This window comes from Embiotoca jacksoni, unplaced genomic scaffold (assembly GCF_022577435.1).
Source record: "Embiotoca jacksoni isolate LCO1_2020_lvr unplaced genomic scaffold, fEmbJac1.0.p SCAF_15, whole genome shotgun sequence".
NCBI classification, from domain to species: domain Eukaryota; kingdom Metazoa; phylum Chordata; class Actinopteri; family Embiotocidae; genus Embiotoca; species Embiotoca jacksoni.
The window spans coordinates 4144208-4170670 of NW_027185285.1; the positions used below are offsets into that span (position 1 = coordinate 4144208).

Consider the following 26463-nt stretch of genomic DNA (forward strand, 5'->3'; position numbering starts at 1 on the left):
GTGACCTGCGACAAGTCTGGACCGTCTCGCTTCCCGTAGCTGGGCGGGGTGAGCGTACAGGAGTAAAACTACATCATACATTCGCTTGACATCCTGAGGTAAATAGTGATGAATACGGTTTTGCAAAGTGGAGTAACTCTGTTTTTAAACGTAGTCATGTATTTTTTAATTTTTTTTAATGTTAATACTCTCTAAACCAACTGTGCGTCGTAGCTGATCTTTTTAAATCGCCTTGTTTACTAGGTAGCACAACTGCTAATAGTAGTTAGCTCGCCGGTCCATTACTGACGTTAACGGCAGCAAAAAAAAAAATAAAAAAAATAAACACTCCTCGTGGGTAAAGGTTTTGGCAGAATGGCCTTGTCGGACGCGGACAATGGGTGCTCCGGTGGTGAAGGAGGACAGACGGACGCTCTTGTCAAAACGTGCGTCTTGGGCGGCTTCAGCGAGAGCGGCGAGGCCAGAGCTCTCATCTCCAGCCTGCCGGAGGTCCATGCCGACGCGGCGAAAAGCGAATCTGCGACACAGAGGTTCTTGGGTGAGGCGGTCATCCACAGAGTGCACGAAACCCCTGAATAAACCGTTTTATGTTACTGTTTTGGATTCACGACTTACAGCTGTCTCGCTCGTTTCCTCCCACAGTGATAATGAACAGATACCAGGAGCAGCCTCATCTGCTGGACCCACATCTAGGTACACTTAGAAAATGTCAAAAAAAACAACAACAACAACAATAAAAACTTTAACGTTATGTAGAATCAAACGGAAGCTCCTTCTATAATACAGATGCACATATTCACTATTATTTCAAATTTCTATTAGAATGGATGCTGAACATGATATTGGACTTTGTAAGGAGTGAAAAGTCTCCGCCGTCACTGGTTCATTTGGGCTTCAAGTTTCTCTACATCATCTGTAAGGTCAGTCAAAAACTATACCCTTGTTTAAGTTTGCATGTTTCTTATCTGCTATGTCAGTGAAAACCCACTTGACTGCGCTGCACTCTGTTTATTACACACTTATCCAGCTAATTCATTAATCCTGCCACATATTTTGTATTTCTTTTCTGTCTTCCTGGCTAGGTCAGAGGCTATAAATGCTTTGTGCAGCTTTTTCCTCATGAGGTGGCCGACCTCCATCCAGTTCTGGATCTGATGTCCAGACAGGATCCGAAGGACTCTGAGGTTTACTTCTTTGCCTCTTTGCATTCGCCTCCTACAGGTTTGGTCTATATTATATTAGTCAAACATATAATGGTGGTATGTGGCGCTGTCTTACTCATTCCAGACTTGGGAAACTCGCTACATGTTATTGTTGTGGCTGTCCATGACCTGCCTCATACCCTTTGACCTTTCTCGTCTGGATGGGCATCTGGAGACAGACAGCGGGAAGGCTAGAGAGACCATCATGGAGCGTATTCTAGCCATTGCAAAGGTAAGTGTATGTATGATGTAATTGTATTATGCGGTTTTGTTTTAGAGAGACTGATCTGTTTTCGAGATTTTGAATGACATTAATCTGTTCTGTTTGTGGAGCCTCATGATACAGACTAAACTATAACAACCTAAAATAAAGTACCCTCTTTTAACACTATAAAAAGGGACAACTCCTCAATCTGTCTCCCGATCCAAACTGAATGATCAAGGAGAAACCTTTAAGAAGAGAATCCAGCAGTATAATATCTGAACAAAGTTTTATTTAGTCCTTGTAATGTTTTTGGATTTGTGAAAGATGAAAAAGATGTCAACTTTTAGGTGTGTGATGGTATCCTTCAGCCTTGTTTTTATACATTATGAATAATATTTTTTTTCCAGTCTTATCTAGTTGTGAGTGACAGTCCCAGGGATGCTGCATCGGTACTAGTATCAAAGTAAGTACACAAACGGCAAACAGGTTTTTTTCTTTAAAGGAAAACCAAACAAATCAACATTATCGCTAATGTATTTAGCCTTAGTAAATATTTTCAAGGCCAAATGTGCACTGTATGTCTTTAAGTACCTATTTTTCATTTGTGAAAGTCAAAGATTGAATATAATCTATAAACATCTATTTAACTTCTTGTAAATAAATACAAATACAGTTACTGATCTGCAACTAGTTATTTAGCCAATAGAGGGCGGGATTGCTATTTGAATGTCTGCAAAAAACTTGAACTTATTGTTTTCATGTCTGAATGTACATGCCTGTACAGATTTATGACACGCCCTGATGTGAAACAGAAGTGCCTCGGAGAATTCCTGGACTGGAATCTCACCACTATATCCCAGACCAATGACCAGTCAATGAGAAGCATTATGGTGCTGGATGGTGCTCTGCAGTCTCTGGTAAACACACATACTTGCTGGTGACACAAGCCTGCGGTGTTGCGTAAACACCTGTTTGTGTGTGTGTGTGTGTGATTGAAGAGAGTTTAATCTGTGTGCTCGTATTCAGACCTGCAGAGGGTAATTTACAAGAGCTGACATGACTGGTATGTTTCACACAACACCGAATGCGGTTTTAGCAGGTGTATAATGAATCTGCTGCGTGTGTGGGCTCTGTTGCTTTAAGTGACTTTTGTCAGTTTAATCCACTGCTTTAAACTAAACGGTTTTTCAGCAAATGGCACTGAGGGTACTTCTTTTCCATGAAATCCTCTTTTACTACATAATGCTCTCAATTACACCTTATTGCAAATGTTTATTAGTGATGGACTGTATTTTCAAATCACCTTTGTGTAACCTAAGGTAATCTAATGCAGCCCTCAAGCAAGAACATTACATTTGTATCCTTGGCTTATAAACTTGCACAGCATGTTTGGAAAGCGTTGCGTTGCCCTTCATGTCAGGGAGCTAAAACTGGAGCCCAGGTGTTGCTTAAGGCATTCAAAACGGGCTCTGTGTGTTCTGTCACCAAGGCTTCAGTACCCATACGTGCATGTCTAAATTGAGGGTAAAGTTCTGTAAAGAATCAAGATTCAAAGAAAAGAAATGGCAAGAAATTTGCCACTATGTATGTGGTTTTTGAGGGTAATGATTCCTTTGTTTGTGAGAAAAATAATAACACTTTCAAAATGATTTTACAGGCCAAGCTTTTCAAACATGGAAAAAGAGATGACCTCCTACAGTATGGTAGGTTCCCTCTTCCCTGTTGTGTTAATCTGCATTCAAGTCATGAATCAAGATTTTCCTCTCTATTTGCAGATCAAATAAAAACAAAATATTTCATCAACAAAAGTCACTCGAGCGTGTGATTGTCACATTTGTAGTCTTTGTTCAGTTGCAGTTCCCTGTGGTAATGCAATTACCGGTATTTGTGTTCACAAATCTTTATCTAAATGTACTTTGCCAGAAGGAAGATACCTTAATTCACATATCGGGTGATGTTTTTGTATTTCCATATAATAACAGAGCCTTCCCGTGTATGAAAATGATACACATGTCTTTGAAATGCTCTCCAATGCACAATTAGGGATACATGTTTTATAGTTTGTGTAAAAGACAGTCAAGTCATAGCTGGCATGTAAATCTTGTTCATCACAGCGTGATTGTAATCGTTCTAATAATAATAATTATGTCTCTATGTGTTTTGTATGGTGTTTTCCCAGCTCCTACAGTTCTGCAGTGTCTGGAGCAGAATCATCTGTCAGAGAGCAGCGAGGCCATGTTGAGGAAGCTCAACGTCAAACTCATCCAGAGGCTTGGACTCAACTTTCTGAAGCCGCGATTGGCTGCATGGAGGTCAGACAAAACAACCAATTAAATACACCACATGTCTTACCAGAAAAACAATAGGCACAAATGCAAAAATAGATTTATTGTGTGTTTGCATTAAAACTTGACTTGTTACATCGAAAAAACATTAGTATCTTCCACGTGAATAGTGGTATTAATACTGAAACAAAATGATTCCCGTAACTAGTTGTGTCTAACTGTTCAGTTGTGGAAAGTGTAGCATCAGGTTTATTTCCAGGTTGGTTTTCTTGGTGACTAATGTCATATGTGTCACAGTACATTTTATTGTCCTGAGTGAGACATGACTGGATCAGACAGAACTAAGTGTGTTGAAACGTTAATGTGCATGTTTTTCAGATACCAGAGAGGCAACCGCTCTCTCGCAGAAAACCTCTCCATGTCCCAATCTACTGCAGACAGTGATGCTGTGACACCAGAAATGGAGACACAAGACGAGGAAGAGGACTATGACATTCCTGAGGAGGTGGAGACGGTTATCGGTCAGTTTCTGCCTCAACTCAATTTCAAACATTTGTTATTATGATGGTCCTGCTGAAAATAAATCTGATTGAAATGTTATTTTACAGAGAGTCTGCTTGTGGGACTGAAAGATAAGGAAACAATTGTGCGCTGGTCTACAGCAAAGGGGTAACTAATTTGTTTGTATAACAGCTATAAAACCTGACAGTTGATAACAGGGCATCCTTGTTATTACTTGTCTTTGGCATTCTTTATGTCAAAAACAACTCCTCTGAAAGGGTTTGCGGGTTACAATAATTCATGTTGTTCAACCCTTCAGCATTGGGAGAGTGACTGGGAGGCTTCCCAAGGAGCTGGCAGATGAGGTGGTTGGATCGGTGCTGGACTGCTTCAGGTAGGTTCATGCTTGGGGCATATTGGCACTCTCTAGCAGTCACATCATGCCATTTATCATGTCTTTATTTAAAAAAAAAAAAAAAAAAAAAAAATACTGCTCAGGAAGGGACAATTTCTCAAGCAGCCCCATCCACCTGTATGTTCTGTGTTTTGACCTGTCTGTTGTCTGTGGGTTCTTTTTCAAGCTTCCAGGAAACAGACAATGCTTGGCATGGAGGCTGCCTGGCGCTGGCAGAGCTGGGTCGGAGAGGACTGCTGCTGCCTTCCAGATTAACAGATGGTATGTGAATTCATGTGCACATTTGAGTAGTTATTGTGAGATACATGGACTATTGTAAGCGAGCGGTTTTTTGTTATTTCTTTATTTAATATCATACATGTATTTACAGTACATTACCACATCTTCCATTGTCAACTTTATACATTACAAACATGTCCTGTTTTAAATATTGAGAACCCTTATAAAATTCGGGTTTCACCTTGACCAATCGACCGTGTGAATAGGACATACTCTATAAGCACATAACTGTGATAACGGGTCTGTACAATTCGTTTTTTTTACATTGTAGCAGTGTACATTAGATAGATTAGAATAGATATTTAATCAGTCAGGTAAGTTGTTAGCAGCAACGAGGCCTCCTCCTCAGAGCCTGCCCCGGTGTTTTTACTCTCTTGTTTGGTTTGTGGCATTTGCTTTCGACATGGCCACTGTTTGCTCTTTTCACACCTGTTGCCTTAGCCCTGCTTGTTTGCTTGGTTTTCTCTGGAGAGACAGGACCTGTACCATCCGTTGAATCTTTTGAGGGCCTGTCTACAGCACTGAAGTCACATGAAGATGCTGCAGAGGTCGCAATGGCCAGTTGACAGAGTGCCAGGGCTGCAGTCTGCCTCTGGTCACAAGGTTCTTCATGCAGCTTTTCTTCAGGTCGCTGCTGAAGATGATCTGAAGTGCTCAGGGCAGAGCTGTGTACGGGGCTGCCGTGAGAAGCTCGAAGGCTAAGGTTCAGAGGCAACTCGTTCTCCTTCTCTTTCACTGTGTCTGAGCAGCTCAGTCTGTGTTCAGATTGACTATTTTCTTTGTCCTTGTTTCTTGTTGAGAGGTTGAGGGGAGCCAGATCCTCCGTGTTGTCCTCATCGTCTTGTTCTGACGTAGTTTCGGGACATGGCTGAGAAACAGACATTGAGGAATATCGACTGCTTTCAACTGATCTGAAAGAGGCAGGCCAAAACAGAAAGTTAAAAATATAACCATCACCGCTAATACAAAACAGTCTAGGTCGATGAAAAAAATAGTAATTGGGGGATTTACTTACTGCAGCAAGGTTTCTGCACACTCCTCTTGTCTTAAGTCATTTTTGATGGGCTGCACAGCTGTAGCTGTGTGTCCTAGTTGGGGTGTTGTCTGTGGCTCGCCCATGTTGGTGTACTGCGGGGCCTCTGTGTCTCTCTGGATGACGTGTGCTTGACTGGGTCTGTCGGGGGACCCCAAAGCCGAAGAGCCCTCTTTAGGACTCAGCCTCGTTGCCTTGTCTCCACTCTGCCCCTGGCGGCTCTCCTCTTGTGTGGAAGTGTGTGGACTATTGTGACTGGGACGTGAATGTATGTATAAGTCATAATCCTTTGGGCCAAGAGTAGGGCTGTACAAATCCAAAGGAAGATATCTGGGTCCTGTGATTGACATGGAAAGCTCGTGGGGTCTGTACAGGGTGTAGTGCAGAGGGGCCCCTGGGTGAAGAGTGTGACAGTATCTGTATGGGTAAGGGGGAAATGGGGAAGTGTGAGCAGTGGCAATGGGTTGTTGCACCAAAGGCCTGTGAGAATCCAGAAACTCTGGCTGGAAAGAAGAAGAGTTTGGCTCATTCACATGGTGATTTCCCTGGAGGTAGTATGGTGGATATAAGGGCCGGTCTGGCAACAGATAAGGAGAGTACTCAGGAACTATGAGAGGAGAGAATGGCTTTAAGGGAATGGATGATGAAATCGTGTCCCAAGGGAAGCCTGGGTTGTTGAAAGTGGGAACAGGTGCTGGTGAATCCTCTGTTTGCTGCACAGATGACTTGAAGGCTTCTGCTCCGTCGCGGTTGGGTGTGACAGGGGAGAAAGCAGAAGGGCGTGGCAGATCCTTGGTCTCGTTACTTTCCCCGTTCTCTTGCTCTGTGACTGTATTTGGTTTTGTCACATTCTGACTGTCTTTAGTGACTGGACTGTCACAGCCAACATCCAGTTCTTCTGCTTCATCTCTGCTCTCAACTTTGTTCTCTTCAGCTCCCTGTTTCTCAGAACTGTTGTTCTGAACTGCCGAGAGGACGTTTGTAGAATCCTTCGGTTTGACAAGGACTCCCTTCGCTACGGCTTTGATCTGTCGGGCTGTTTGCCCATTTTTCTGTGACATCAGGGAAATTGAGTTTTTACACAGGTTGTATTTCATGTGGTTGAAGAGATGGGACTTTTCGTTGCAGGTGAAAGGACACTGGAAACACTGGTACTTAAAAGGCTTGCCTGGCGGTCGGGGAATATAGTGGGGTCTTTTGGGCTTGCGCTCCTGAGCAGTTTCCATCTTGATTTTAATGCACGTTCTCTGAAGGAAGAATGTTGCACATTACATTTGAGGAATTACTCACAGTTTAGATTTTCCTTTTGCTGAAGCTGCGGTTAGACAACGTGATGGTAAAGGATATAAAAGCAACTAGTGAGTCGTTGCAGGAATTGTAGCAGATTCTCACCGAAATGACTCAAATAACAAGACTAAAAGAGAGTTGTTTGACTGGTTTAGGTGGAGAGCAGTTGTCATTGGAAGGTTTTTGCTAGTTGTTTCTTTACCTGCTCGCCCCCCCCAAAAAAACAATCCCAAGCTGCACAAAACACTGTACCCTCAGGCTAATGTATTTCTGCAACTGTTACTTCACACTTGGTCGGATACCAAACAAGAGAAATAGTTGAATATGAAAACCTGTCGACTGTATGCAAAAATGTACCCACAATGTTTGCGTGGGTGTAGTTGTGTCTTAGTTTGGTTTTTGGCTGATTGACAGCTGCCTACAGACTCCTTCACTCGCTCTGCCTGTTCACCCGTCTGTCCGTTTTTGATATCGCTTCACTCATCTGTCCTAAAAAGTAACAGAACCGCTACGGCAGGCAGACTGCACACTCACTAGCGCAGACCTGGAGGGCATGCAGAGACTTGCTTTCTCTCTGAACCTTACTAAACTGCGCTGTCGGCGTGGGAACCACCAGCCACCTGCTTCCCATGACTACACCTGTGGGATGCATTCATCATTTGATGAACTCACCGGCTCCGCAGATACCGATACATGGATACTGGAAGTAATTTTTAATAATTTTTTCTTCTGATACCACGCTCATGTTAGCTGGTCGTAATAGTTGAAACCAGCCATTCCAGTGAAACTGTGAGGTGGGCGGGATCTGGAGCACCCCACCTTTTGAAATGAAACATCACCTAAAGCAGCAAGTTCAGCAGAACTGGGCGTGAATGGAGGAACCTGCTTGTCATGTGCTGTCGCAAGAAGTTGTCACTCAAGTTTCTGTCCAACTGTAGTCGCTTTCGAAGCCACTCCCTTCTTAAGAACTAAAATTAATTTGAAAATCCTCTTCTTTTTAAAAAAAAAAATATAATCCAGTCTAAACATGTTCCTTATTTATTTAATTAAGAAATCAACTTGAATACTTTGAGCTCAGGTGATGTTTTTTTTTGTTTTTTTTAAATTTATCACTATGTGATTAAAACAATTCTTAAAGAAGGCTATGTTATCTAATTAAGTATCCTAAACTTTTTTTTTTTAGAAGGTCTTCTGCACAGGCCAGGTATTTAACAATGTATCACACATGGCAGTCTAAGCAGGGCGAACTAAGATCCATTGGTAACAGGTGCGCGCTTAGCTTCTACCTTCCCCTAAATACACCCTACAAACTATTTAACAGCACACATCACTAGCAGTCTCATCTAAAAACACAGAAAGCCTTGGATGGAGTGCTGTAAATAAGTTAATACAACTTAATGCCACTGTCCCGTTCATGAAAAGACAACACAAATAGAAAAAGAATTACCTGTTCAAGTTGAAGCAACAGCGTCTTCTCCGATCGGCCTGCAGAGAACCGCTGCAGCGTTCACAGCCGGCGTCAGTTCTTGATCAGGGCGCCCGCTTCAGTACCTGCTCAGAGTTCAGAGTGTGTTTGTGAAAGTGTGTGATGGTTGAATGTGTGATGTTAGTTGTGTGGCGAGTTCCTCTCTGAGGTGTTGTCTCAACTAGTGGGTGTGGCTTCAGCCCAAACAGCAGGGCCCTCAGGCAGCATTGATGTACCTGATATTAGTCAAGCCTCAAGCAATGATTTACATGAGGGGGGGGGGAGGGCCCTCTCACTTTCTTCCTCTTTTTTGACTCCATCTCTCTCTTCAGTGGAAATGGGCACACATGACTCATTCTACAGTTTATGTACTTCAAAGTTTCAAGTTAAGTTTTGCATAATATTTGCACACTTGTGAGTAAAGTTATAAATCTGAAATAGTTTCAGCACCAATTTCATAGTTAGTAATATAAGTTAGTAAATGAACTGACCTTATTGTTATCCACCTGTCTTTAGAATTATACCCATTACACATCATATTGTGCTTTATTCACTGATATTACACACAAATGCCACTTACTGAATGACTGTATCGGGACAAGAGTATCACTGTTGTTCTCACGGTGAAGCGGTTCGTAGGCAGGCACTAGCTTGCACTGAGGTTTAATTGCAATTGTCTTATACTAGAAATTGTTAATAAGCTGTTGCACTGCACACTCAAAGGCACTCAAGTTTTTCCAGTACATGATAGCTTCACATTTTAAAACAAAACAGTATATCGCACTTTTCTGCTTTTTTTTCTTAATGTGCTGAAAAAGACTTGGTTTAAATGGATCTAAACCATAACAATAATACAGTCTGAAATGGTTAACACAACTTGGAGGCCCAAATACTATACTATGGAAATACTATTATACTAATAATGAACTTGTATTCAGTTAGTATTTTGGGTATCAAGTATGTAACTAAAGTAGTGATATTTGCATTCACCTTTTCATATTGATTGTATACAGTATATGTAACATTTGTTTTACATATACATGACATAGCTTTCATTGTTTAATCTTAGTGTTCTTGAGGTAAAAGCTCTCATCGATTCATATTGTCTGTTTGCAGTCGTGCCGGTCATCATCAAGGCCCTGACCTACGAGGAAAAGAGGGGCGCATGCAGTGTTGGTTCTAATGTGCGCGATGCTGCCTGCTATGTGTGCTGGTCTTTTGCTAGAGCTTATGAACCCAAGGAGCTGAAGCCTTTTGTCACTCAGATTGCCAGGTAACCCTTTTTTCCTTCCCTTCCCATACTAACACTTATATAGAGATATATGTGTGTGTGTATATATATATATGTATATATGTATGTAGATTGTTCTGTTAAGTTTGCTTTCAGAAACGTAATCTGAATCTTGTGTTCATTTGTGTCACAAATGATTAATTTCACTTATGCATGCAATAATACATTACCCTTCCACAAAAGACAAATGTTTTCCCTGTCTTGCGTTTGAAAAATGGAAACATGCTGGTTAGCTACAAAATAGTAACTGTACCTTTTTTGATCTGCTTCAATTCCCATTTACTCTTGGTGTTGTTGGTTGTTAAAGTAAACTCAACATTTCCACCCCGAGCATGTATTGTCATGCTCCCTTTTAATCCATTACAGGTCAAAGATGAGTAAATCGACAGCTTGTCTTCTTCCATTATATTCGGTCTCCGATATATCTGTGAGAAGCCCTCTACCAGCTAATGATATCAGCCCCTGCATTGGAATTTTGAACACCTGGATAAAACTAATGGCGATACAACAGAAACGCCTCTCTGTGTAATGAAATACCGTTGCAAATGTAGTAAATGTAGCTTTGAAAGCCGGCTGATGAATGCATATTCCTTAGCTGCGTCAACAACAGTTCAACCATAATGCCACCACATAATACACAACCGAGGTAATCAGAAAGGTTTTTTTGATTGAAGCCCATTGTAAATGATGTTATCATTACAATTTGCATCGAAGCTGAACAGTTTTCCTTTGAGCTATAATTTATTGCCTCAAACCAGTTTTTCTGTGCCACATTAGTCTTTCACGTCTCCACGTACTGTAACCTGTACTCACCCTCGTGTGCTGTTTTTGTGCATGCATGCATACAGTATTGAAAAAAGGCTGTTGGTCCCTGCAATTGTCTGCATTTTCACATTTTCATCACCCGAGATCTCCAATAGATGACCTGATCATCTCTGGTGTTGGATGGGGAAACTAGTTCTGTTGTATACATGTATGCAAAGCTTGTAACAAATTGACTGCATAATTGAAAAATAATTTTCAGTGAGCTGATGATATTTATAGGTAATTACTGTATATACCCTCACAAGTGAATTTTAGGCTTGAGCTAGAAATAGCCACTTAACCCTTGTGCTTCCATGGGGACAGATAGTGGAGTGGGGAGAAGAGCCAGGATGAAAACATGATTTACAGGCATAGGCGTACTAACAAATGAAAAACAATATTAGTGGGTAAATTAATAATTATTAAAATCATTTATACTATAAGGTCAAATGTATAGTCCTTTTTTAGACACATGTAACAATTGCTGGCTTGATTTTTCTGTTAAAGCAATGCTTCTTAATATTTAGACATAAGACTTTTTATATTCATGCTCCTTTTGGCTTTTCAGTAATGATCTACAGAAACAGCTTCTAGAGCAGAAGGAGAGAGGGAGAGATTTGCATCAGTTTCATCATTTATCGTATCTCAAAAGGGAATTTTGCTTCCTGTTTTATAATACTTGACAGTGCAGGAGTGTTAAATGACAGGACCTTTTCAATCTCATATGTCCCAGTTGCACATCAAAGGGGAAATGGTTTTAGACCGATGATGTAAGAACAACCTAAATGTAGCTCTTTCACAGTTTTTCCAACTTTATTTTTGTAGATCAAAAAGATACATTTATAATGAAGTTGGTAACGACATGCTTTTCTCTGTTTTAATTTTTCTGTTTGCCCTTGTGTTGCTGCAGCCTTTATGTTAAACTGATACTGTTCAGTTTAGACTTGTGTAGTGTTGCATTTGTTATGGAAATGTTACGCCAGGAGACTGACATTTTGAATTGCCAATATATTACCTCAAAGTGGTGCATGTCCAGTGCTTATGATTTAGGTGATTGAAATGCCTTTTTTTTGTTGTTGTTTTGGGTCAAAACAGTTTGACTTTTTTCAGATGGTTTTTAAAGCTGTAAGGAGTAGGGACTGGAAATATTTGTTTCTTTTGGTCTTCATGCTAGAATGGAAAAAGACTGAGAGGGAATTGTTCCGGGATCAGAGGCTGGACATCGCCTTAAAAGTAGAAGCAACATCTTAAAACCTGCACGTCCAGTCAGCACTTAGTGCAAAGAAGTGCAACATCATACAGTGACGTGCGCTCAGTCTTTTTCAATAGTAACGGTTTGCATCATCCTTGATCTCTTTTCACCTGGCCTGCATGTACGGACCTGTGGACTGTGACTGTGCAGACCAGCTCTGCAGTGTCAGTTTGAACCCCTTCAAATTATCATCGGCAGTCGCGACAACACCCTCCCTTTCTCTTGCCTACAGGATTGCCGGGTTTCGCCTGCTGTTGTAGGTTTCGGTCGCCATTTGGCAGCAATACTGAGACAAGCTGGTTCCTGCTCTGCTCTGCTCATCACAGCTTGATGACATTTGCATATTAAAAAAAACTCACTTTTGTAAAAGTGTGACTGTGTGACTTGGGGGCACGTACACATGCATAGAGCTGTGCTTTTGCAAAGTTATATAAATAAATAGTGTACCTATTAATTGTCGTAGACATAATTCACAGTTCCTTCACACCTTTGTCTAGACTGCAATCAGGACTGTTTTTGTTTCCTAGCCCTCAGGGCAAGGGCAGTTTGTGAAGCCAAACTGGGGCAGCTGGTAAATCTCCATAGTTTCGGATCTTGCTGTTTGGAGGCAAAGTGCACAGGAGGAGAGCAAACAAGGCCAGCAGCATTTAGTCTCAGGCTGTCACTGTGATGTCTAGATATCGTAGCCCACCACCCCCTTAAACGACTGGCATTCTCACATCCACCCCTCCTGAAACTCGTAGAGTGGAGGGATGTTGAGGTCACAACTTCCAATATTGCAGGTGAAGAATGGTTAATCATATTGTGGTTGCGTTCACCTTGCGTGCTGGGAACCTGTGAGTGGCAGCCAAAATTACTTTTGTGGGAATGATGTAATGAAAGCTTTGACATCATTTTTACCGGAGTCATTATTTCTGAAAAATGTATGACGTTCATACACTGTTGGTGCACTATAACAGGGAAGACATATACAGGGTTATTATCACAGTAAAGAAAATGTTGTGGAAATAATGTGAGTAAATACTTGACATTAAATGTCTTTTAAAATTTTAAATGAATATTGAAATACTTAATTGTCAAACAGCAAAGTGACAGCACAATAAAGAATGTTAAAAACGTAACATTTGTTAAAGCAGCGCCCTCTCTATTGCATTCAGTCGATAATTCTAGATACAAGTCTTTTGTCAGGTAATTTAATTTCTCTAATCCATATTTTTGTTCCCCCCTGCAGTGCTTTGCTGATCACAGTTGTGTTTGATCGAAATGTCAATTGCCGCAGAGCTGCTTCTGTAAGTTTTATGGTCAACATCTAATGCTTGCTTCACAAAAAATATACAGCTTAATGACACAAGTTAATTTTATGTCTCATTTTGTCCCAGGCTGCCTTCCAGGAGAATGTCGGCAGACAGGTTTGTGACTGAAGTATTGCCTACTTGAGCACTGTGACTAACAGAATTACTGTGATTTGAAGCTTATTTGTTGCCAAATATCCAGGTCGTGCTCAAACTTGCCTTTTTGGTGAAGCCTTCTGATGCTAAGAAGTAGCCTCCCAGTTCGGCCACAGGGCACCAGCAAAGACCTGACTTGCCAGTAGACCTTGAGTCATAACGCTCTTCAGATCGGAGATCGTTGCTTGAACTTGGATCCAAATCACATATCTTTTATCTCGCAATAATTTGCTCTGTCTTTCCCAATATAGACCATAAAACATCTCATCAGTTGTTGTTTTTTTGCTTGCTTTTGTCTCAATAGGGGACGTTTCCTCACGGTATTGACATTGTAACAGCAGCAGACTACTATGCTGTTGGAAATCTCAGCCACTGCTATCTGAACATTAGGTACGAATCAATCTATTTACACTGTCAGTTCTGAAGGGCTTGTCCTTAAATCACAAAACTCGGTTGCAGCTTAAATAATAAAGGTTGGGGTTGCATCAGATAGTGCGCTATCTTTTCTCACTGACAGCACAGATTTTTAGCCTTTGCCTCAGTTTTAGTGTAATCTGTGGTTATGTGTGTTACCGCTGGTAGAAAAATGTTTTTGGTCACAGTAAATGACAAACAGAAACAAGTTCAACCTCATGGCTGAACTTCTGGCTGATTGAGCGGTCAGGATTTCTGGTTATTAAAATACCCCAAAATTGGCAACGTTTTTAAACGTTGCATATTGTAAATATTGTTAATTTAGTCATTGCGGCACTAAAGCAAAGCTGTCAAAATCTGGTGTTGATATTCGACCCAGTTCTGCAGCTTTAAGCTTCAAATTACCTCCTAAAACATAGACATTATCTGTTATATGTATGTGCCGTTTAGCTTGTACGTTTCTGATTTTTTTTTTTAAATTATTATTATTAAATTTACTGCAGAATTTCTCTCTGGGCATGCACATCTGAAATGTGTACATTTAAAGAATAGCTAAACATTTCAGAAATTATCACTTGTCAGAAATGTGTCACGACTAACGAAGCAAACATTTAAGCAACAGAAATGCGGAAAGATGTTAGCCTTAGGGTATGACCGAAGTCAGAACTGCACATAGCAAAGAAAACAGAATAAAGATGTAGAAAGCTGGTTGAAATAGATTTTCATTTCTACATTTGAGTGGTTACGGAGACATGTCAAAATCTGGTATTTATTCTCTGTTTAGCTAAATATATTTCCTTTTTTTTCCCCTCAAAGTGTCTATATAGCTGGTTTTCCAGAGTACACCAAATCCATGATTGACCATTTGATAGCCATGAAGATCAACCACTGGGATGTGTAAGTCCTTGTGTTGTCTGATATTGCACTCATCATCAATAAATAAACATTGTAGAGTTTTTAGTTCTTTAGTCTTTAGTTCTACTGATACATATGTTTCTTCATGTGTTTTGCAGTGTCATTCGTGAGCTTGCTACTAAAGCACTCCACAACCTGACGCCTGAAGCGCCTGATTATATGGCCACAACAGGTAAACAATGTCACCAGACCTGTTCGCCAGCCGATGTTGAGCTCTCAAATTAAAATGCTCGTGAGAAATGCCTGTTTTTAAAACAGACTGAAACCTATAATTAATGGTTACTATTTGATATACCGTGCTCTTTCTTTCTTTCTTGTACGTTTCAGTTTTGCCTCAGCTGTTGCCCGTGGCAGTAGGTGTTGACCTCCACGGTCGCCATGGAGCCATCCTGGCCTGTGGAGAGATCACGCATGCTCTGTACAAAGTGGGCCTCCAGACCAACAGGTAGACACTTAGTACATAGTTAAAGTAGTGAATCCCAGTCTAAACTCGTTCCATATTGTCTTTACTCAAACAGCGGTAGTATACTGAGAAGATGACTTTAAAGACTTTGGCACGACGACAAATTTTTCAACGCCAACAGCAGCTTTGGGAACTGTTTGCATGGCTCGTAAAAAAACGCAGAACCTTTCTAGGAATGAAGCAGCTACTATAGACAAAATGAAAGAAATTTGTAACAACAAATACAATTCAGTGATAAGAAGTTCTATGAATTATTACTTTGAACATGCATGATTTGTCTCACAGGACTGTGATGGACATCATTTCTCCAGAGTGTGTGGATGCGTTAAAGAACATTCACGACACGGTAAGTGCACCCTAAGGTGTTAATACAAAAAAAAACATTGCTTCAAATTTAAAACAAAACTATGGTCAGTGTCATCTTGCTGATTTGCATTTGTTGACACATTTTCAGATCCACGAAAGAAAACGGTACAGGTAGGCAGAAGTGATCAGTTTAACTTTGTTGGCAGTATGATAAAACAACAAAATATTATTCATACTAAAATGCCTCTTATTTTGTGTAGGGGTTTTGGTGGAGAGCTAATGAGACCAGCAGGTAAGATGAAAAACAAACTCAGTCTTTATGGTTTTTAATACTGTTGAAAGAAACACGATGGAAGGTAAAGAAGGCATTGCTGTTTTTGTTTTTTTTCATTATACAGAACATTATAATAAATGTATTTATTAATTTTTTTTTTTACAGTTTGCGGTCTTATAGAAAAGCTGTCCCTGTCCAAAATGCCTTTTAAGAACGGCCCCGTTATCAGTAAGCAAATTCTTTCAAACGGTACCTGTTCTGTTTTTCTTTTCATTCAGCATCAATGCTGACGGTGTCTCTTGTGTTTCAGCTGGCTGGCAGTGGGTTATCGACGACACCATAAAGTCTCTCCATCTTGTTTCAAGTGGAGTGCGGGATGCCATTGTGGTAAGCGGAATATTTTCCTAAAAACACTGAGATAATAGAGAATACTGATTTTCCTGTTTGCATGCCAAATACATCCTTGTTAAGTATTATGCACCCACAAAGAAATACGAACCAGTGGCAGTAGTTATACAAAGTGGCTGCTCTTACAAAATTCATATTAGCAGATACACCGTTGAAGTGTGTGATAATTTGATACTTTTCGAAACTGGGATTGAAAAACTGCCACTATTTTCTTTTTACACAATTGATGTTCATTTAGAAAGACCAGTTGTTGTTTACGACTCACCGATCTTCCTCATCCTGTGTCTGCAGGCCGCTGTCGTGTCAGCGCTGTCTGCGTTGAGTGAGGAGTACTACCAGGCCGAGGCGGGCCAGGCTGACTCACAAATGCAAGGCAGGTTGATGATGGTCTACTGCGTCGTTATTCTGCGTGCCCCATGTATGCATGAATGAATTTGAAGGTCCGTCCAGTGTGGTTTATGTCTATTGTCTATGTCCGTCTGTGTTCAGATGTCCTGGTATCTCAGTACATTGAGTGGCTGGAGAGTCCACAGATGTTCACTCGCTGCGGTTCTGCTCTGGCCATCGGCTGTCTACCAAGATTTATGGTCCACGGCAAATTGGAGCAGGTGTGTTATTGAAGTGGTTGTGTACATTTCCAAGCTATTTTACACCTCACTTCCTCAGTGCTTAGGTATGAAGTTTGTCTGTGCTAGATTGTTGATGGCCTCCAGCGGATGTGCGCTGTCAGCCAGAAGGAAGGGAGTTTCACCGAGGCCAGGAAAGAGGCAATCAGATCAATTGCTCAGTAAGTATTCAGAAACATTTCTTTTTCCTATACTCTTATTTTACCGTCGTCTAATGGTGCAGGCTGATGTTGCAAAGGTCCCTCTGTGTCTCACCTCCTGTTCTTTGTACCGTCTGTCTGCTAGTTTAAACACGTAGCCGTGTAGGCAGTAATGCTTAAAATAAACAGTTGACTGACTTTACCTGCAGGACCTGGATGGCATGCGTGTCCATTTGTCTGATGCTATTTTGTATCTTTTCTCGAAATTCAAATTTGATCTGAATGCAGCAGTTCATGTTTCTTCCTTGTTGTCCCCTCGAATAATGTTTTACCTTGTGAACTTTTTCACTCTTTGTCAGAGTGTGTGTGAAGGCAGGTGTTCGTGCCAACGGTTCCCCGGACTCCGCTCTGTGCTCGGAGAATGTAGCCGAGGTGTACGGCGCCCTGCTCCGCAGCATGAATGACTACACGACAGACAGCAGAGGCGACGTAGGGTCCTGGTGAGTGAACTTGCTCATCAACACAGATGGAACTACACAAAATGCTCTTTTAATTTGCCTCAGGGTTTAGGAATGCTCACCTGCCCGAGGCCACTGGTGTTTTTTTGTCCCTCCACATAGGGACATGACACGCATGCCTGTCTCACTAGTAGCTTGAGGCCATGCTTACCGCCTCGCCAGGAATGTCACCAGGCTTGTCACCTGTCCTCGCAACATGGGATGGGCCGTCTCTTTCGCGTTGTCTAGTAATCTTTTTCTCGTGTGACTTTTGAATGAATGTACTGATCAGTATTTTACATAAACAAATTGTGTCCTGCAGACATGAAGCTAATTTGACTCTAAAACTGCAAAACCCTCCGACATGGAAACACAGTCATCAAATTGTATGCTTGTACCAACTTGTGCATGTGTGCATTTTGTCATTTACCGTCAAACATGTTTTGGCTTTGTTTTTGTTTTTGTTTGAGCATGATGACCCCAGTCATTTAGTATAAGGTTGATTCAAGCCCATGCCATCGTGAGCATATAGCATCTACTCTCGCTGTCAACTTTGTCCAGGGTGAGAGAAGCAGCAATGACCAGTCTGATGGAACTGACTATGCTGGTGGCCAGCGATGCTCCAGAGATCCTTTCTCCAGGCCTGTAAGTAGGAATCTGAAACTCTGATTTATATCTATTCTTCCTTCCTTTTATTCACCCTTTATTTTTAAGTCTAGCTGTTTGATCATGTGCAGCACTTCGGTCACCCTTTGTTGTGTTTAAATGTACTTCATAAATACATCTGACTTCCCTTTACCTTTCAATCCAGCTAGCTCTATTTTTTTTAAAAATCCTGATTGGATACTAGCTGATCTGTGAAAAATATGTTAGAATTCATACCCAGTGTTGCCTTTGGACTTTTTATAATATAAGATTGATTCATTCTTTTATCTTTTTCTCCCCAACCCTAGCTGTTCAAAGCAGTGAAATTGATTGGGAAAACAGTAATAGGATGATTTAACTTAGCAGGATTTAGTGGCGAGACAGCCTAAATGGATTTCTGATTTTGTAAAACAAGACAACAGCACTCATCATCTTCATGTCCCGCCGCTCTGTACGCAGGGTGAAGTGTATGATGTGCTGCTTGGCCCAGCAGTCGGCAGAGAAGATTGACCGGTGCCGAGCCCACGCTGGCAACATCTTCCTGCGCCTCCTTCACAGCACAGAGCCTACAGTGCCTCACATACCCCACAGAGAGGAGCTGTTGATCATTTTACCTGTGTGAGTCACTCCTGCCCTCAACCGGTAGCATCTGGAGCTCCAATAATTGCACTGATTTTATGTGTTGATCTGTGGTTGCATTTGTTGTGTCTTCCAGTGAGACCACAACCAGTCTGAACTGGAACGCTCCATCCCAAGCTTTCCAGTATATCGCCAAGCTGCTGGGATTGCCTGAGTATCAGTACCACACCCTGCTGGGGCTCACTGTGTCTGTAGGAGGGATCACCGAGTCCACAGTAGGTGGAGGAGCAGGATATTGTCAAATCAACTGGTTTTTCCTTTATTTCGTCTCCCATTTGAATTTTATAAAACGTACCGTTCACCTACAGCATTAACTTAGCAGGCAATAATTCTATTCGCATCTCAAGTACATAAACAAACATTTAGAAACATTAGAAATTTTAACAAAATAAAATGTAATAATGAGATCATTGTGTGTGGAGTTTAGTGAGCAATATACTCGATTTTTATTATCCTTAAGAATGTTGTTTCAAGTTTTGTTACTGTAATAAAAAGACAGAGCTGCAAAAAACAGCATGTAATAGAGATATTTAATGGTGCAAGCTGTGATGGTTGTACACACACAACTGATCAGTTTCGTCATACTATTTTTTGGGGGGGAGGGAGGCCCCTGTGTGCCAGCAAAGTAAAGCAAAGTCAGCTCTTGTTTGTTATTTCAGTGGATTGTTGACCAGCAGGGGGAGCCGTGTGTCTGATGTAGTCTGCACTATATTCTCTCACTCTCAGCAGAACACCTGTCTTTTTAGTGACTTCTTAAAAATCCCAGATATCAGGTTGTGTAACTCATCTCTACCCTGTCACCTGAGCAGGAAGCACTGATCCAAAGTGATCCACGGGTCACTGTGGTGCTGGAAAATGAGAAGTTTGCCTGCTACTTTTCCTCTTCTGACTCTTTGCTCAACATCACTCAGGAGGCTCGGCTGAGGCCCCAAACTGGGGATGATCAAGTTCTCTCTGCTCCTCCAGTATCACCAAACTGATAAAAAACCAGTCATTCAGAAGAGGTTCTGCCCACAAAGACTTGAGCTGCTGAGATCATTTTGAACTTTTAGTGTTTGTTGATGTAATAAAGAAAATACGTTCAAAGCCTGTAATAGCAGCAGTGAGACCAGTAAAGTTTAACTCATGGAGGCTTTAAACATATTCCCTTGAAGACGACTTAGCTTTCGTCTTGTTTTTAATCTACCGGTCTTCTAGCATGTCATTGCGACAGATACATCCTCAGAGATGAAAAGTACTGACATGTTTGCGTAATGTTGCATGTAGGAAGCTGAGCCAAGACTGCAGCGATTCACGGGCCAAGATTACAATTCTCACACCACAGGCACACATTCACAGAGGCCAGAGAGAGATGGCCGCTGACTTTTTAGGAAATCATAGGTAGACCACATGACCCTGCACAAGCTCAACAGCAGAAACTGTTGGTTTCCAAGAAAGAGAAAATTAACTTTTCTACTTTTCTAACAAGTATTTTCAGCGTTTCACAGTTCCTAAATGCCTTACGGTTGACTAGATTTTTGAAGTAACTTTGAATAAATTAAAACCCAAATATATACATGATTCTATATTCAAATGTGAAAACGGAAACGAGTCACAAGGTTTCCATGTAAACTGATCTATCTCTACTATGTTGTGTTGTTATGTTGCAAAAGTCACGGTTGGACTCTTTCCGTGCTGCAGTCTGAAGATATTATCAGTTTCACAGCTTCTCTTTCCGAGGCCCATCAGGTTCAAACTCATTCAGTAACAAGCAACACAGTAATATTGTCGTTACCGTATTCTCGCTTCGTCAGCTATTTGAATTCAAACTCTCGACCTTTTTACAATAAGCAATTGTAGCGAGCACCCAACCTCCCCGCAGTGAGCGTGAATTTGTGTTTCGTTGCTTCAACCTGTGGCTCCACATTAACTGCTGCTCTCCTCTGCTTCCCCTCAGGTGCGTTTTTCCTCCCAGTCACTGTTTGACTATCTGAGAGGGATTCAGTGCGACAGCGTGGCTCTGGGACAGTTTGGAGATACGTTGCTGAGCATCCTCAGAGACAATCTCTGCAATGACAGGTACATGACCACGCTAGATGTATTACTTCAGGCTATTTCCATTCGACACTACAGAACGATGTGTCAGCTTTGTCTGTTTATTATCACTGCTTAAAATGTGTCTTTTGATTATTTATATTTTTGTTTGTCTGTTCATTGCTTTCGGTTTTGTGTGTCGCAATGTTTTCATTTTGCTGTCATGTTGTGCTTGCCTATGATTGTGTTTACTGGTGCTGTTTATGGAAATATTTAGTTACTTTTCGATGTTTTAACAGAAGGTGCTATATTTATTTATTTGTGGTGATATTTGTGCATCGAGTGATTGATTCTTCACAAACACACTTAAAAACCACGGAATTTATTTTCATATACTCATAACATGTTTCTTTCTTTAGGGTGTCTGTTCCTTTTCTTAAGATGCTCAATCAGATGCTCGCCAACAGCTGCTTCGAAATCTTCACCACACAAGAGGAGTGAGTGTTGTGAAAGCTTTGTTTATACAATGTGGATATCTGAGAGCTAAACTTTCTTTTTCTATGTTTTCTAAGTCATCCATTCTGTGTGGACATTTTGGCTCTTTGCAAAGACTTCAAGAAGTCTAAAGATGTTTCCAAGCTGTGCGCCTGTATAACTGTGTAAGTCTCCATCTCATCGATACATGTATGCACGATATACAGCACCCAAGCAAACCAAGACATCTGTGTTGACTGCTGACTGGTGTTTCCCAGTTTCTGTGGGCTGATCCAGTTCCAGGGTGAGGTGAGGCAGAAGGTTTTGTTCCAGCTGCTGATGCTACTCTGCCATTCATTCCCTGTGGTGAGTTCACAACACAGGAGAATACCCCCTGTCCTTAACAGATGTCTAAAACCCATCGACAACCACTGGTTTATTCAACAACAACAAAAATTCACCGTCTCTAAATGACAATGGAATTTGTCTTTAGCCTGCTATGTTTACCACTAATAAGTCCTGCAATCTAGAGTTGTTTTAGGCCATGATAGGATGGTTCGTCAGACCAGCATTTTTATCCAGATGGTAATATCTGAAAAAACTGTTTGATGGATCGCGCTGAAATTTTTGCAATCTTTCATGGTCCCCTGAGGATAAAACCTCCAGTCATTGGTGATCCCCTGACTTTTACTCTGGCGCCACCATCAGGTTGGCATTGTTAGTTTAGAGTGAAATGGCTTTACTACTACTAGATAGAATAAATGAATTTTGGTAATCCCCTGACTTTTTTCTCTTAGCAGTTATCAGGTCATAATTTGTGCAGTCCCGTGCTTCTACCTGCAAAATGGCCTTCCTGTCAGTCATAGCTGTCTTTTTTTTGTTTAATTACTAAGATGGGTCAACTTGTTTAATATCAACATGTTACCATGCTGTCGTTAGTAGTTGCCTGAAGTACGGCCTTACGAATGGCTGTTGTCTCTTTTATTTTGTGTGTCTTTTTACGGTGCTTTGTGAAACAACAGCTACAACAGAAAGACATGAACTGTCCCCTTCTTCCAACTGTAGATAAGAAAGACGACAGCCAGCCAGATGTACGAGATGCTTCTGACTTACGATGATGTCATTGATCCTGAGGTGTTGGACGATGTCATGACTCTGCTGAGTGATACTAACTGGTTAGTGGTCACATCGGTTGCGGTGATGAAATATTTTCTAATTGTTCAGGCCATGCACAGTCCATGAAGTGTTGCCGTGCTTGATGTCTGTTCCAGGGAGAGCAGCCTCGCCACAGTGCGGACACACAGGAATCAGCTCTGCGATTGGTTGGGATTCCCCAAGCCACAGCTGATTGGGAAGGTAACCGTTTAAGTGATATTAGTTAAGAGTTAAAGACAAATGCACAGCTTTTTCTTTTTTTTTTTTTAATGTGGATGTCCTCTCAGTGTTGATGGTTATTGTTGTCAACTGAAGCTATAACATTTCTCAGCGCTGCTGTACCGACTGAGAAAATAGAGCTTGTCTGAATCTTCCTGCTTCCAGATCCGTGTTGTCGGTACCTACATGTACCAGGATGCATTGTGTGCCCGACCCCAAAATCCTTCCTTTCCCTTTGCCAAATTTCTCCCCTTGTAGCACCCACTCATTAAAAACGATAGGAACCCGGTCAATATTGTCTGCAGAGTAAACAAAATACTGGAAAGACTGCGGGGTTTGTTTTTCATCCCGATGCGTCTGGTCCTGATCACATACTGTAGCATTAGCAGCTGTTTTAAACACAAACAACATAATGTGATTAGAAAAACTGCACCAAAATGGGTGAATTGTTCTTTTTAAGTTCTTCATAGGGTTCTGCAGGTAGACATCCAAAGCAAATAGTTTGTGTTTTATCACCTTGTTGACTTGACCCTAACTACTCTCTCTCATCAGCCGGGCCCTGTCCAGGTTTCCTGATCACTGGCGGCTGTGGAAACTCGTAGGAAATGAGAAAGGTAGATATTGTCCTGTACGAATTAAGAATGGAGCTGTGACGTCTTCTCTTTTCAAGCTGTCCTGCACCACGTAGTCTGTCCGTCTCCCAAAAAACACATGGAAACCATCCAGATCTGTCAGTTCAAAGAAAAATAAATGCATGAAAACATCCGTTACTTCACTTGTTTTGTTATTATTTATCACTACAAATTTTGTGATTACAACTTGTAAACACTAAGCAACATTAAACACACCTGCACAAAGCTTTTATCGCGACTTCTGGTGCTGAAGACGTTCCTTACATGCCCCCATTCGGATCACAGTCTAGTGACACTTTGGAGGCGGTTTCAGTAGAGCTGTTTGCTTGTAACCTGAACGACGCAGATAGGTGAAACTCAAACTATCGTTTGCGTACGCTGCGGGGAAATGGCTGCTATTTAGCCATTTTGGCACACAGCGTGGAATGTCACTGAGGCCCTGCTTCCCCTCGGGTCCCATGCAGACCTACTTTTTCTGCATCGGTGGAGGTGCCAGCGGCCGGAGGAGTCTCAGGCCTGATAGCGGAGCCTCCCTGGTTGCCTGTAGAACAGAGCTTGTTGTGTCACCATTGGTTCGGCCTTTCTCATTCGAGGCTGATAGTGGCCACATTGTCTCAGGCAGTTTCCCCGACAAAGATACAATTGTGGCATTATTTTAGAGTTAGGTGGTTCTGATCGCTAGTCGTACATTGCAGAAACTCCCTAAGCTGGTAATCACTATATTGCATTACATTTTTTTTTTTTGCAGAGTATAATATGATTAATATAACTAGATTTGTCCTCTCGCATGGAAACTGAAATACATTCTTACCCTTATGAAAATGGGAAAAACGTTGGTGTTGTTTTTGTTCCATGTGTATGGCTTTCTGTATTTCGGCAGAGTTTTTGTGTGTCCTGACAAATCATTAGTAACATTCGTTGATACATTTGTAGCCAGTAATTGTTTAACAGTTGATAATCATAAAGCCATTAACTTTATTCCAAACAGCAGCACCATGACACACAGTCATGGCAGTATATCAACAAACTCTGGTGATTTATTTTTGTTGTGTTGGTCGATAGAATTAAAAATTTAACATGATATTGTAATTGTCTCAACAGGATCAGAAAACGTGACGTCAAGTTTGAGGTTATTTAATACAAAATCCATAGTTTCCCATGTTTTACTGGTTTTCATTACTTTTATATAAATGTACGCATTAGCATACATTTTCTCTAAAATGTAACTAGAATGCCTTTTCATCAGAACATTTTGATGTTATTACACATTTGTGTGAAATTATGTAAGCATATCACCTCCTGGCTAATAGCCAATATGTTCCTGGAGTCCCAAGTAAACATTTGTGCCAAATTTGGAGAAATTCCCTCCTGGCCTTCCTGAGACATCGATTTCACTTGATTGGGTTGGACATGAGGTCGGAGTGACCTTGACCTTTGACCCATGACCATCAAACAAAATTAGTTCATCCTCGAATCCGAGTGAATATCTGTGACAAATTTGAAGAGATGTCCTCGAGGCGTTCCTGAGATATCGCGTCCATGGGACAGAAACCTGTCGCAGGGATGTAAAAAAAATGTTCACGATGTCTTCGGGATAGTGTGTTCACTCAATAATTCCGGCCACCGCAATGTATATTACTGCATTATTTGTCTTATCACGATCTTGCCTAACAACTGCTGAGCTGGTGTCTCTGACAAGCGGCCGAGCCTCTTCCCATGCTCATTAACAAGGCCACATTCACTCGTACCCTCCATGGGTGTTGTTGAATTTGTCTGGGTAGTCCAATATTGCCGCAGCCCATAATTCGACTTTAATTAATTCCCAGCCAGATGGAAATTCCTGCAGTCGCTAATGAAAGAAATGGTGTGTTTCTCTCAAGGCGGATTGATGGTAAAGCGAGCAGCTTTGCTACAGTGCTCAGGGCAGAGAGGAATGCTAATAATTCTAAAAGGCTTACAGTTCGCCGGCAGTATCCATGGCAATTCTTCACATACAATGGTGGCCTTCTTAGAGGAGTGGAGAGGGGAGGGGGCTGCTCCCTCATTGACTCGGTTTGGTGTGATATTAGGAAAGACCTTCTTGCACTTTCCACTGTTCTGGTTATTATGAGATTAAGTGGTACCAATAGCAATTTGCCCAAGTTAATGATTACGGAGTGGATCAGGTAATAGTCCACATAGAACAAGGCCTGATTGTATTCACATTAAATGAATATTGTTTTATGTGTACATATTTAGTCTTCCCTCTGATTAAGAAATGTATAAATAATACACACACTGACGAGGTTGTTACCCACGTTGTAAACTGTGTTCACAGGATCTTTCTCAGATCATTTCCTTAACATACGGCAGATTATAGAACTCGCAGTGCAAATGATTTTGATTACAGTTCATCCTTTTGTGCGTCATGCCTGCAGGAGGACATGTGAGAGTGCCTGTCCTGTTTTACTGTAAATAAAGTCAGGTGCTGTTGGAAGACTTGCAGTTGTTTTTTTTTCTTCAGAGAAAAGAGTGTGTTTCTAATTTTCTCTCATGATCCAGTGATTACTATCAACATCACAGAAGCGTATATAATCAAAATCACTTCCCCTCTCGCAATCAATGACTCAACCGTGGCGAACACGGAGGCAAACGTTACACTAAATGCCCTCAGGTTAAACTTTTGTTTATTCATTCTTTTTCCTCTTTCCTCTGAATACTGTTCTGGGTTAGTAAGCTGAAGAACATCTAGATGGGGACAACGTGGACAAAATCAGATTTGTGGAATTTTAATGTATGGCGAATCAAGGTGCTTCCAACACATTTGTTCAAAAACCTAGTAAATCCAATAATGTCGTGAATCAGTTCTGCTTATTGATTTGTGGCATTGCCTCAAGTGGTCTAAAAACTGCATAACCACAATGGTGCAGCAGCTGATTAGTCTCGCAATAGTTGGCAATAATTTTGGGATTCATGCACAACAGAACGAATACATCATTACGAGCCTGTTGTTCCCGCTTTTGTACCCAATTGTGTTCAGACTGAGCTCGTTGTGTCTTAATCACTGTGTGTTCTATGTATGAGGCTTTCACTATAAATTCGATGTCTCCCCGCCCTGAGATGGAGCTATTGTCTGTACATGCACTTTATTATTCCGAGGTGTTACTCCTGCTGGGCCTTCCTGTGTATGGCCTGGA

At 41.3% G+C, this 26463-nt stretch overlaps 2 protein-coding genes across 2 annotated transcripts; one reads left to right on the forward strand and one right to left on the reverse strand.

Moving 5' to 3' along the window:
- The first annotated feature begins 52 nt into the window (after nt 1-52).
- tbcd (tubulin folding cofactor D) lies at nt 53-25757 on the forward strand. Its single transcript, XM_069148983.1, has 39 exons — nt 53-538; nt 643-693; nt 823-920; nt 1083-1184; nt 1288-1434; nt 1815-1870; nt 2192-2324; nt 3065-3110; nt 3587-3719; nt 4071-4213; nt 4301-4361; nt 4513-4587; nt 4775-4869; nt 9789-9945; nt 13251-13308; nt 13399-13428; nt 13772-13857; nt 14698-14778; nt 14895-14968; nt 15124-15241; nt 15545-15605; nt 15714-15736; nt 15826-15857; nt 16005-16067; nt 16150-16226; nt 16539-16620; nt 16737-16855; nt 16943-17034; nt 17373-17513; nt 18072-18155; nt 18615-18773; nt 18871-19009; nt 20731-20852; nt 21227-21304; nt 21380-21466; nt 21560-21647; nt 22347-22456; nt 22553-22637; nt 23208-25757. The coding sequence occupies exons 1-39, from the start codon at nt 355-357 to the stop codon at nt 23229-23231; spliced, it is 3594 nt and encodes a 1197-aa protein (XP_069005084.1). The 5' UTR covers nt 53-354; the 3' UTR covers nt 23232-25757.
- znf750 (zinc finger protein 750) lies at nt 4916-8792 on the reverse strand. The gene is made up of 3 exons (XM_069148984.1): nt 8655-8792; nt 5903-7167; nt 4916-5798 (listed from the first exon to the last, which is right to left on the reverse strand). The coding sequence occupies exons 2-3, from the start codon at nt 7144-7146 to the stop codon at nt 5210-5212; spliced, it is 1833 nt and encodes a 610-aa protein (XP_069005085.1). The 5' UTR covers nt 7147-7167; nt 8655-8792; the 3' UTR covers nt 4916-5209.
- Nucleotides 25758-26463: the final 706 nt, after the last annotated feature.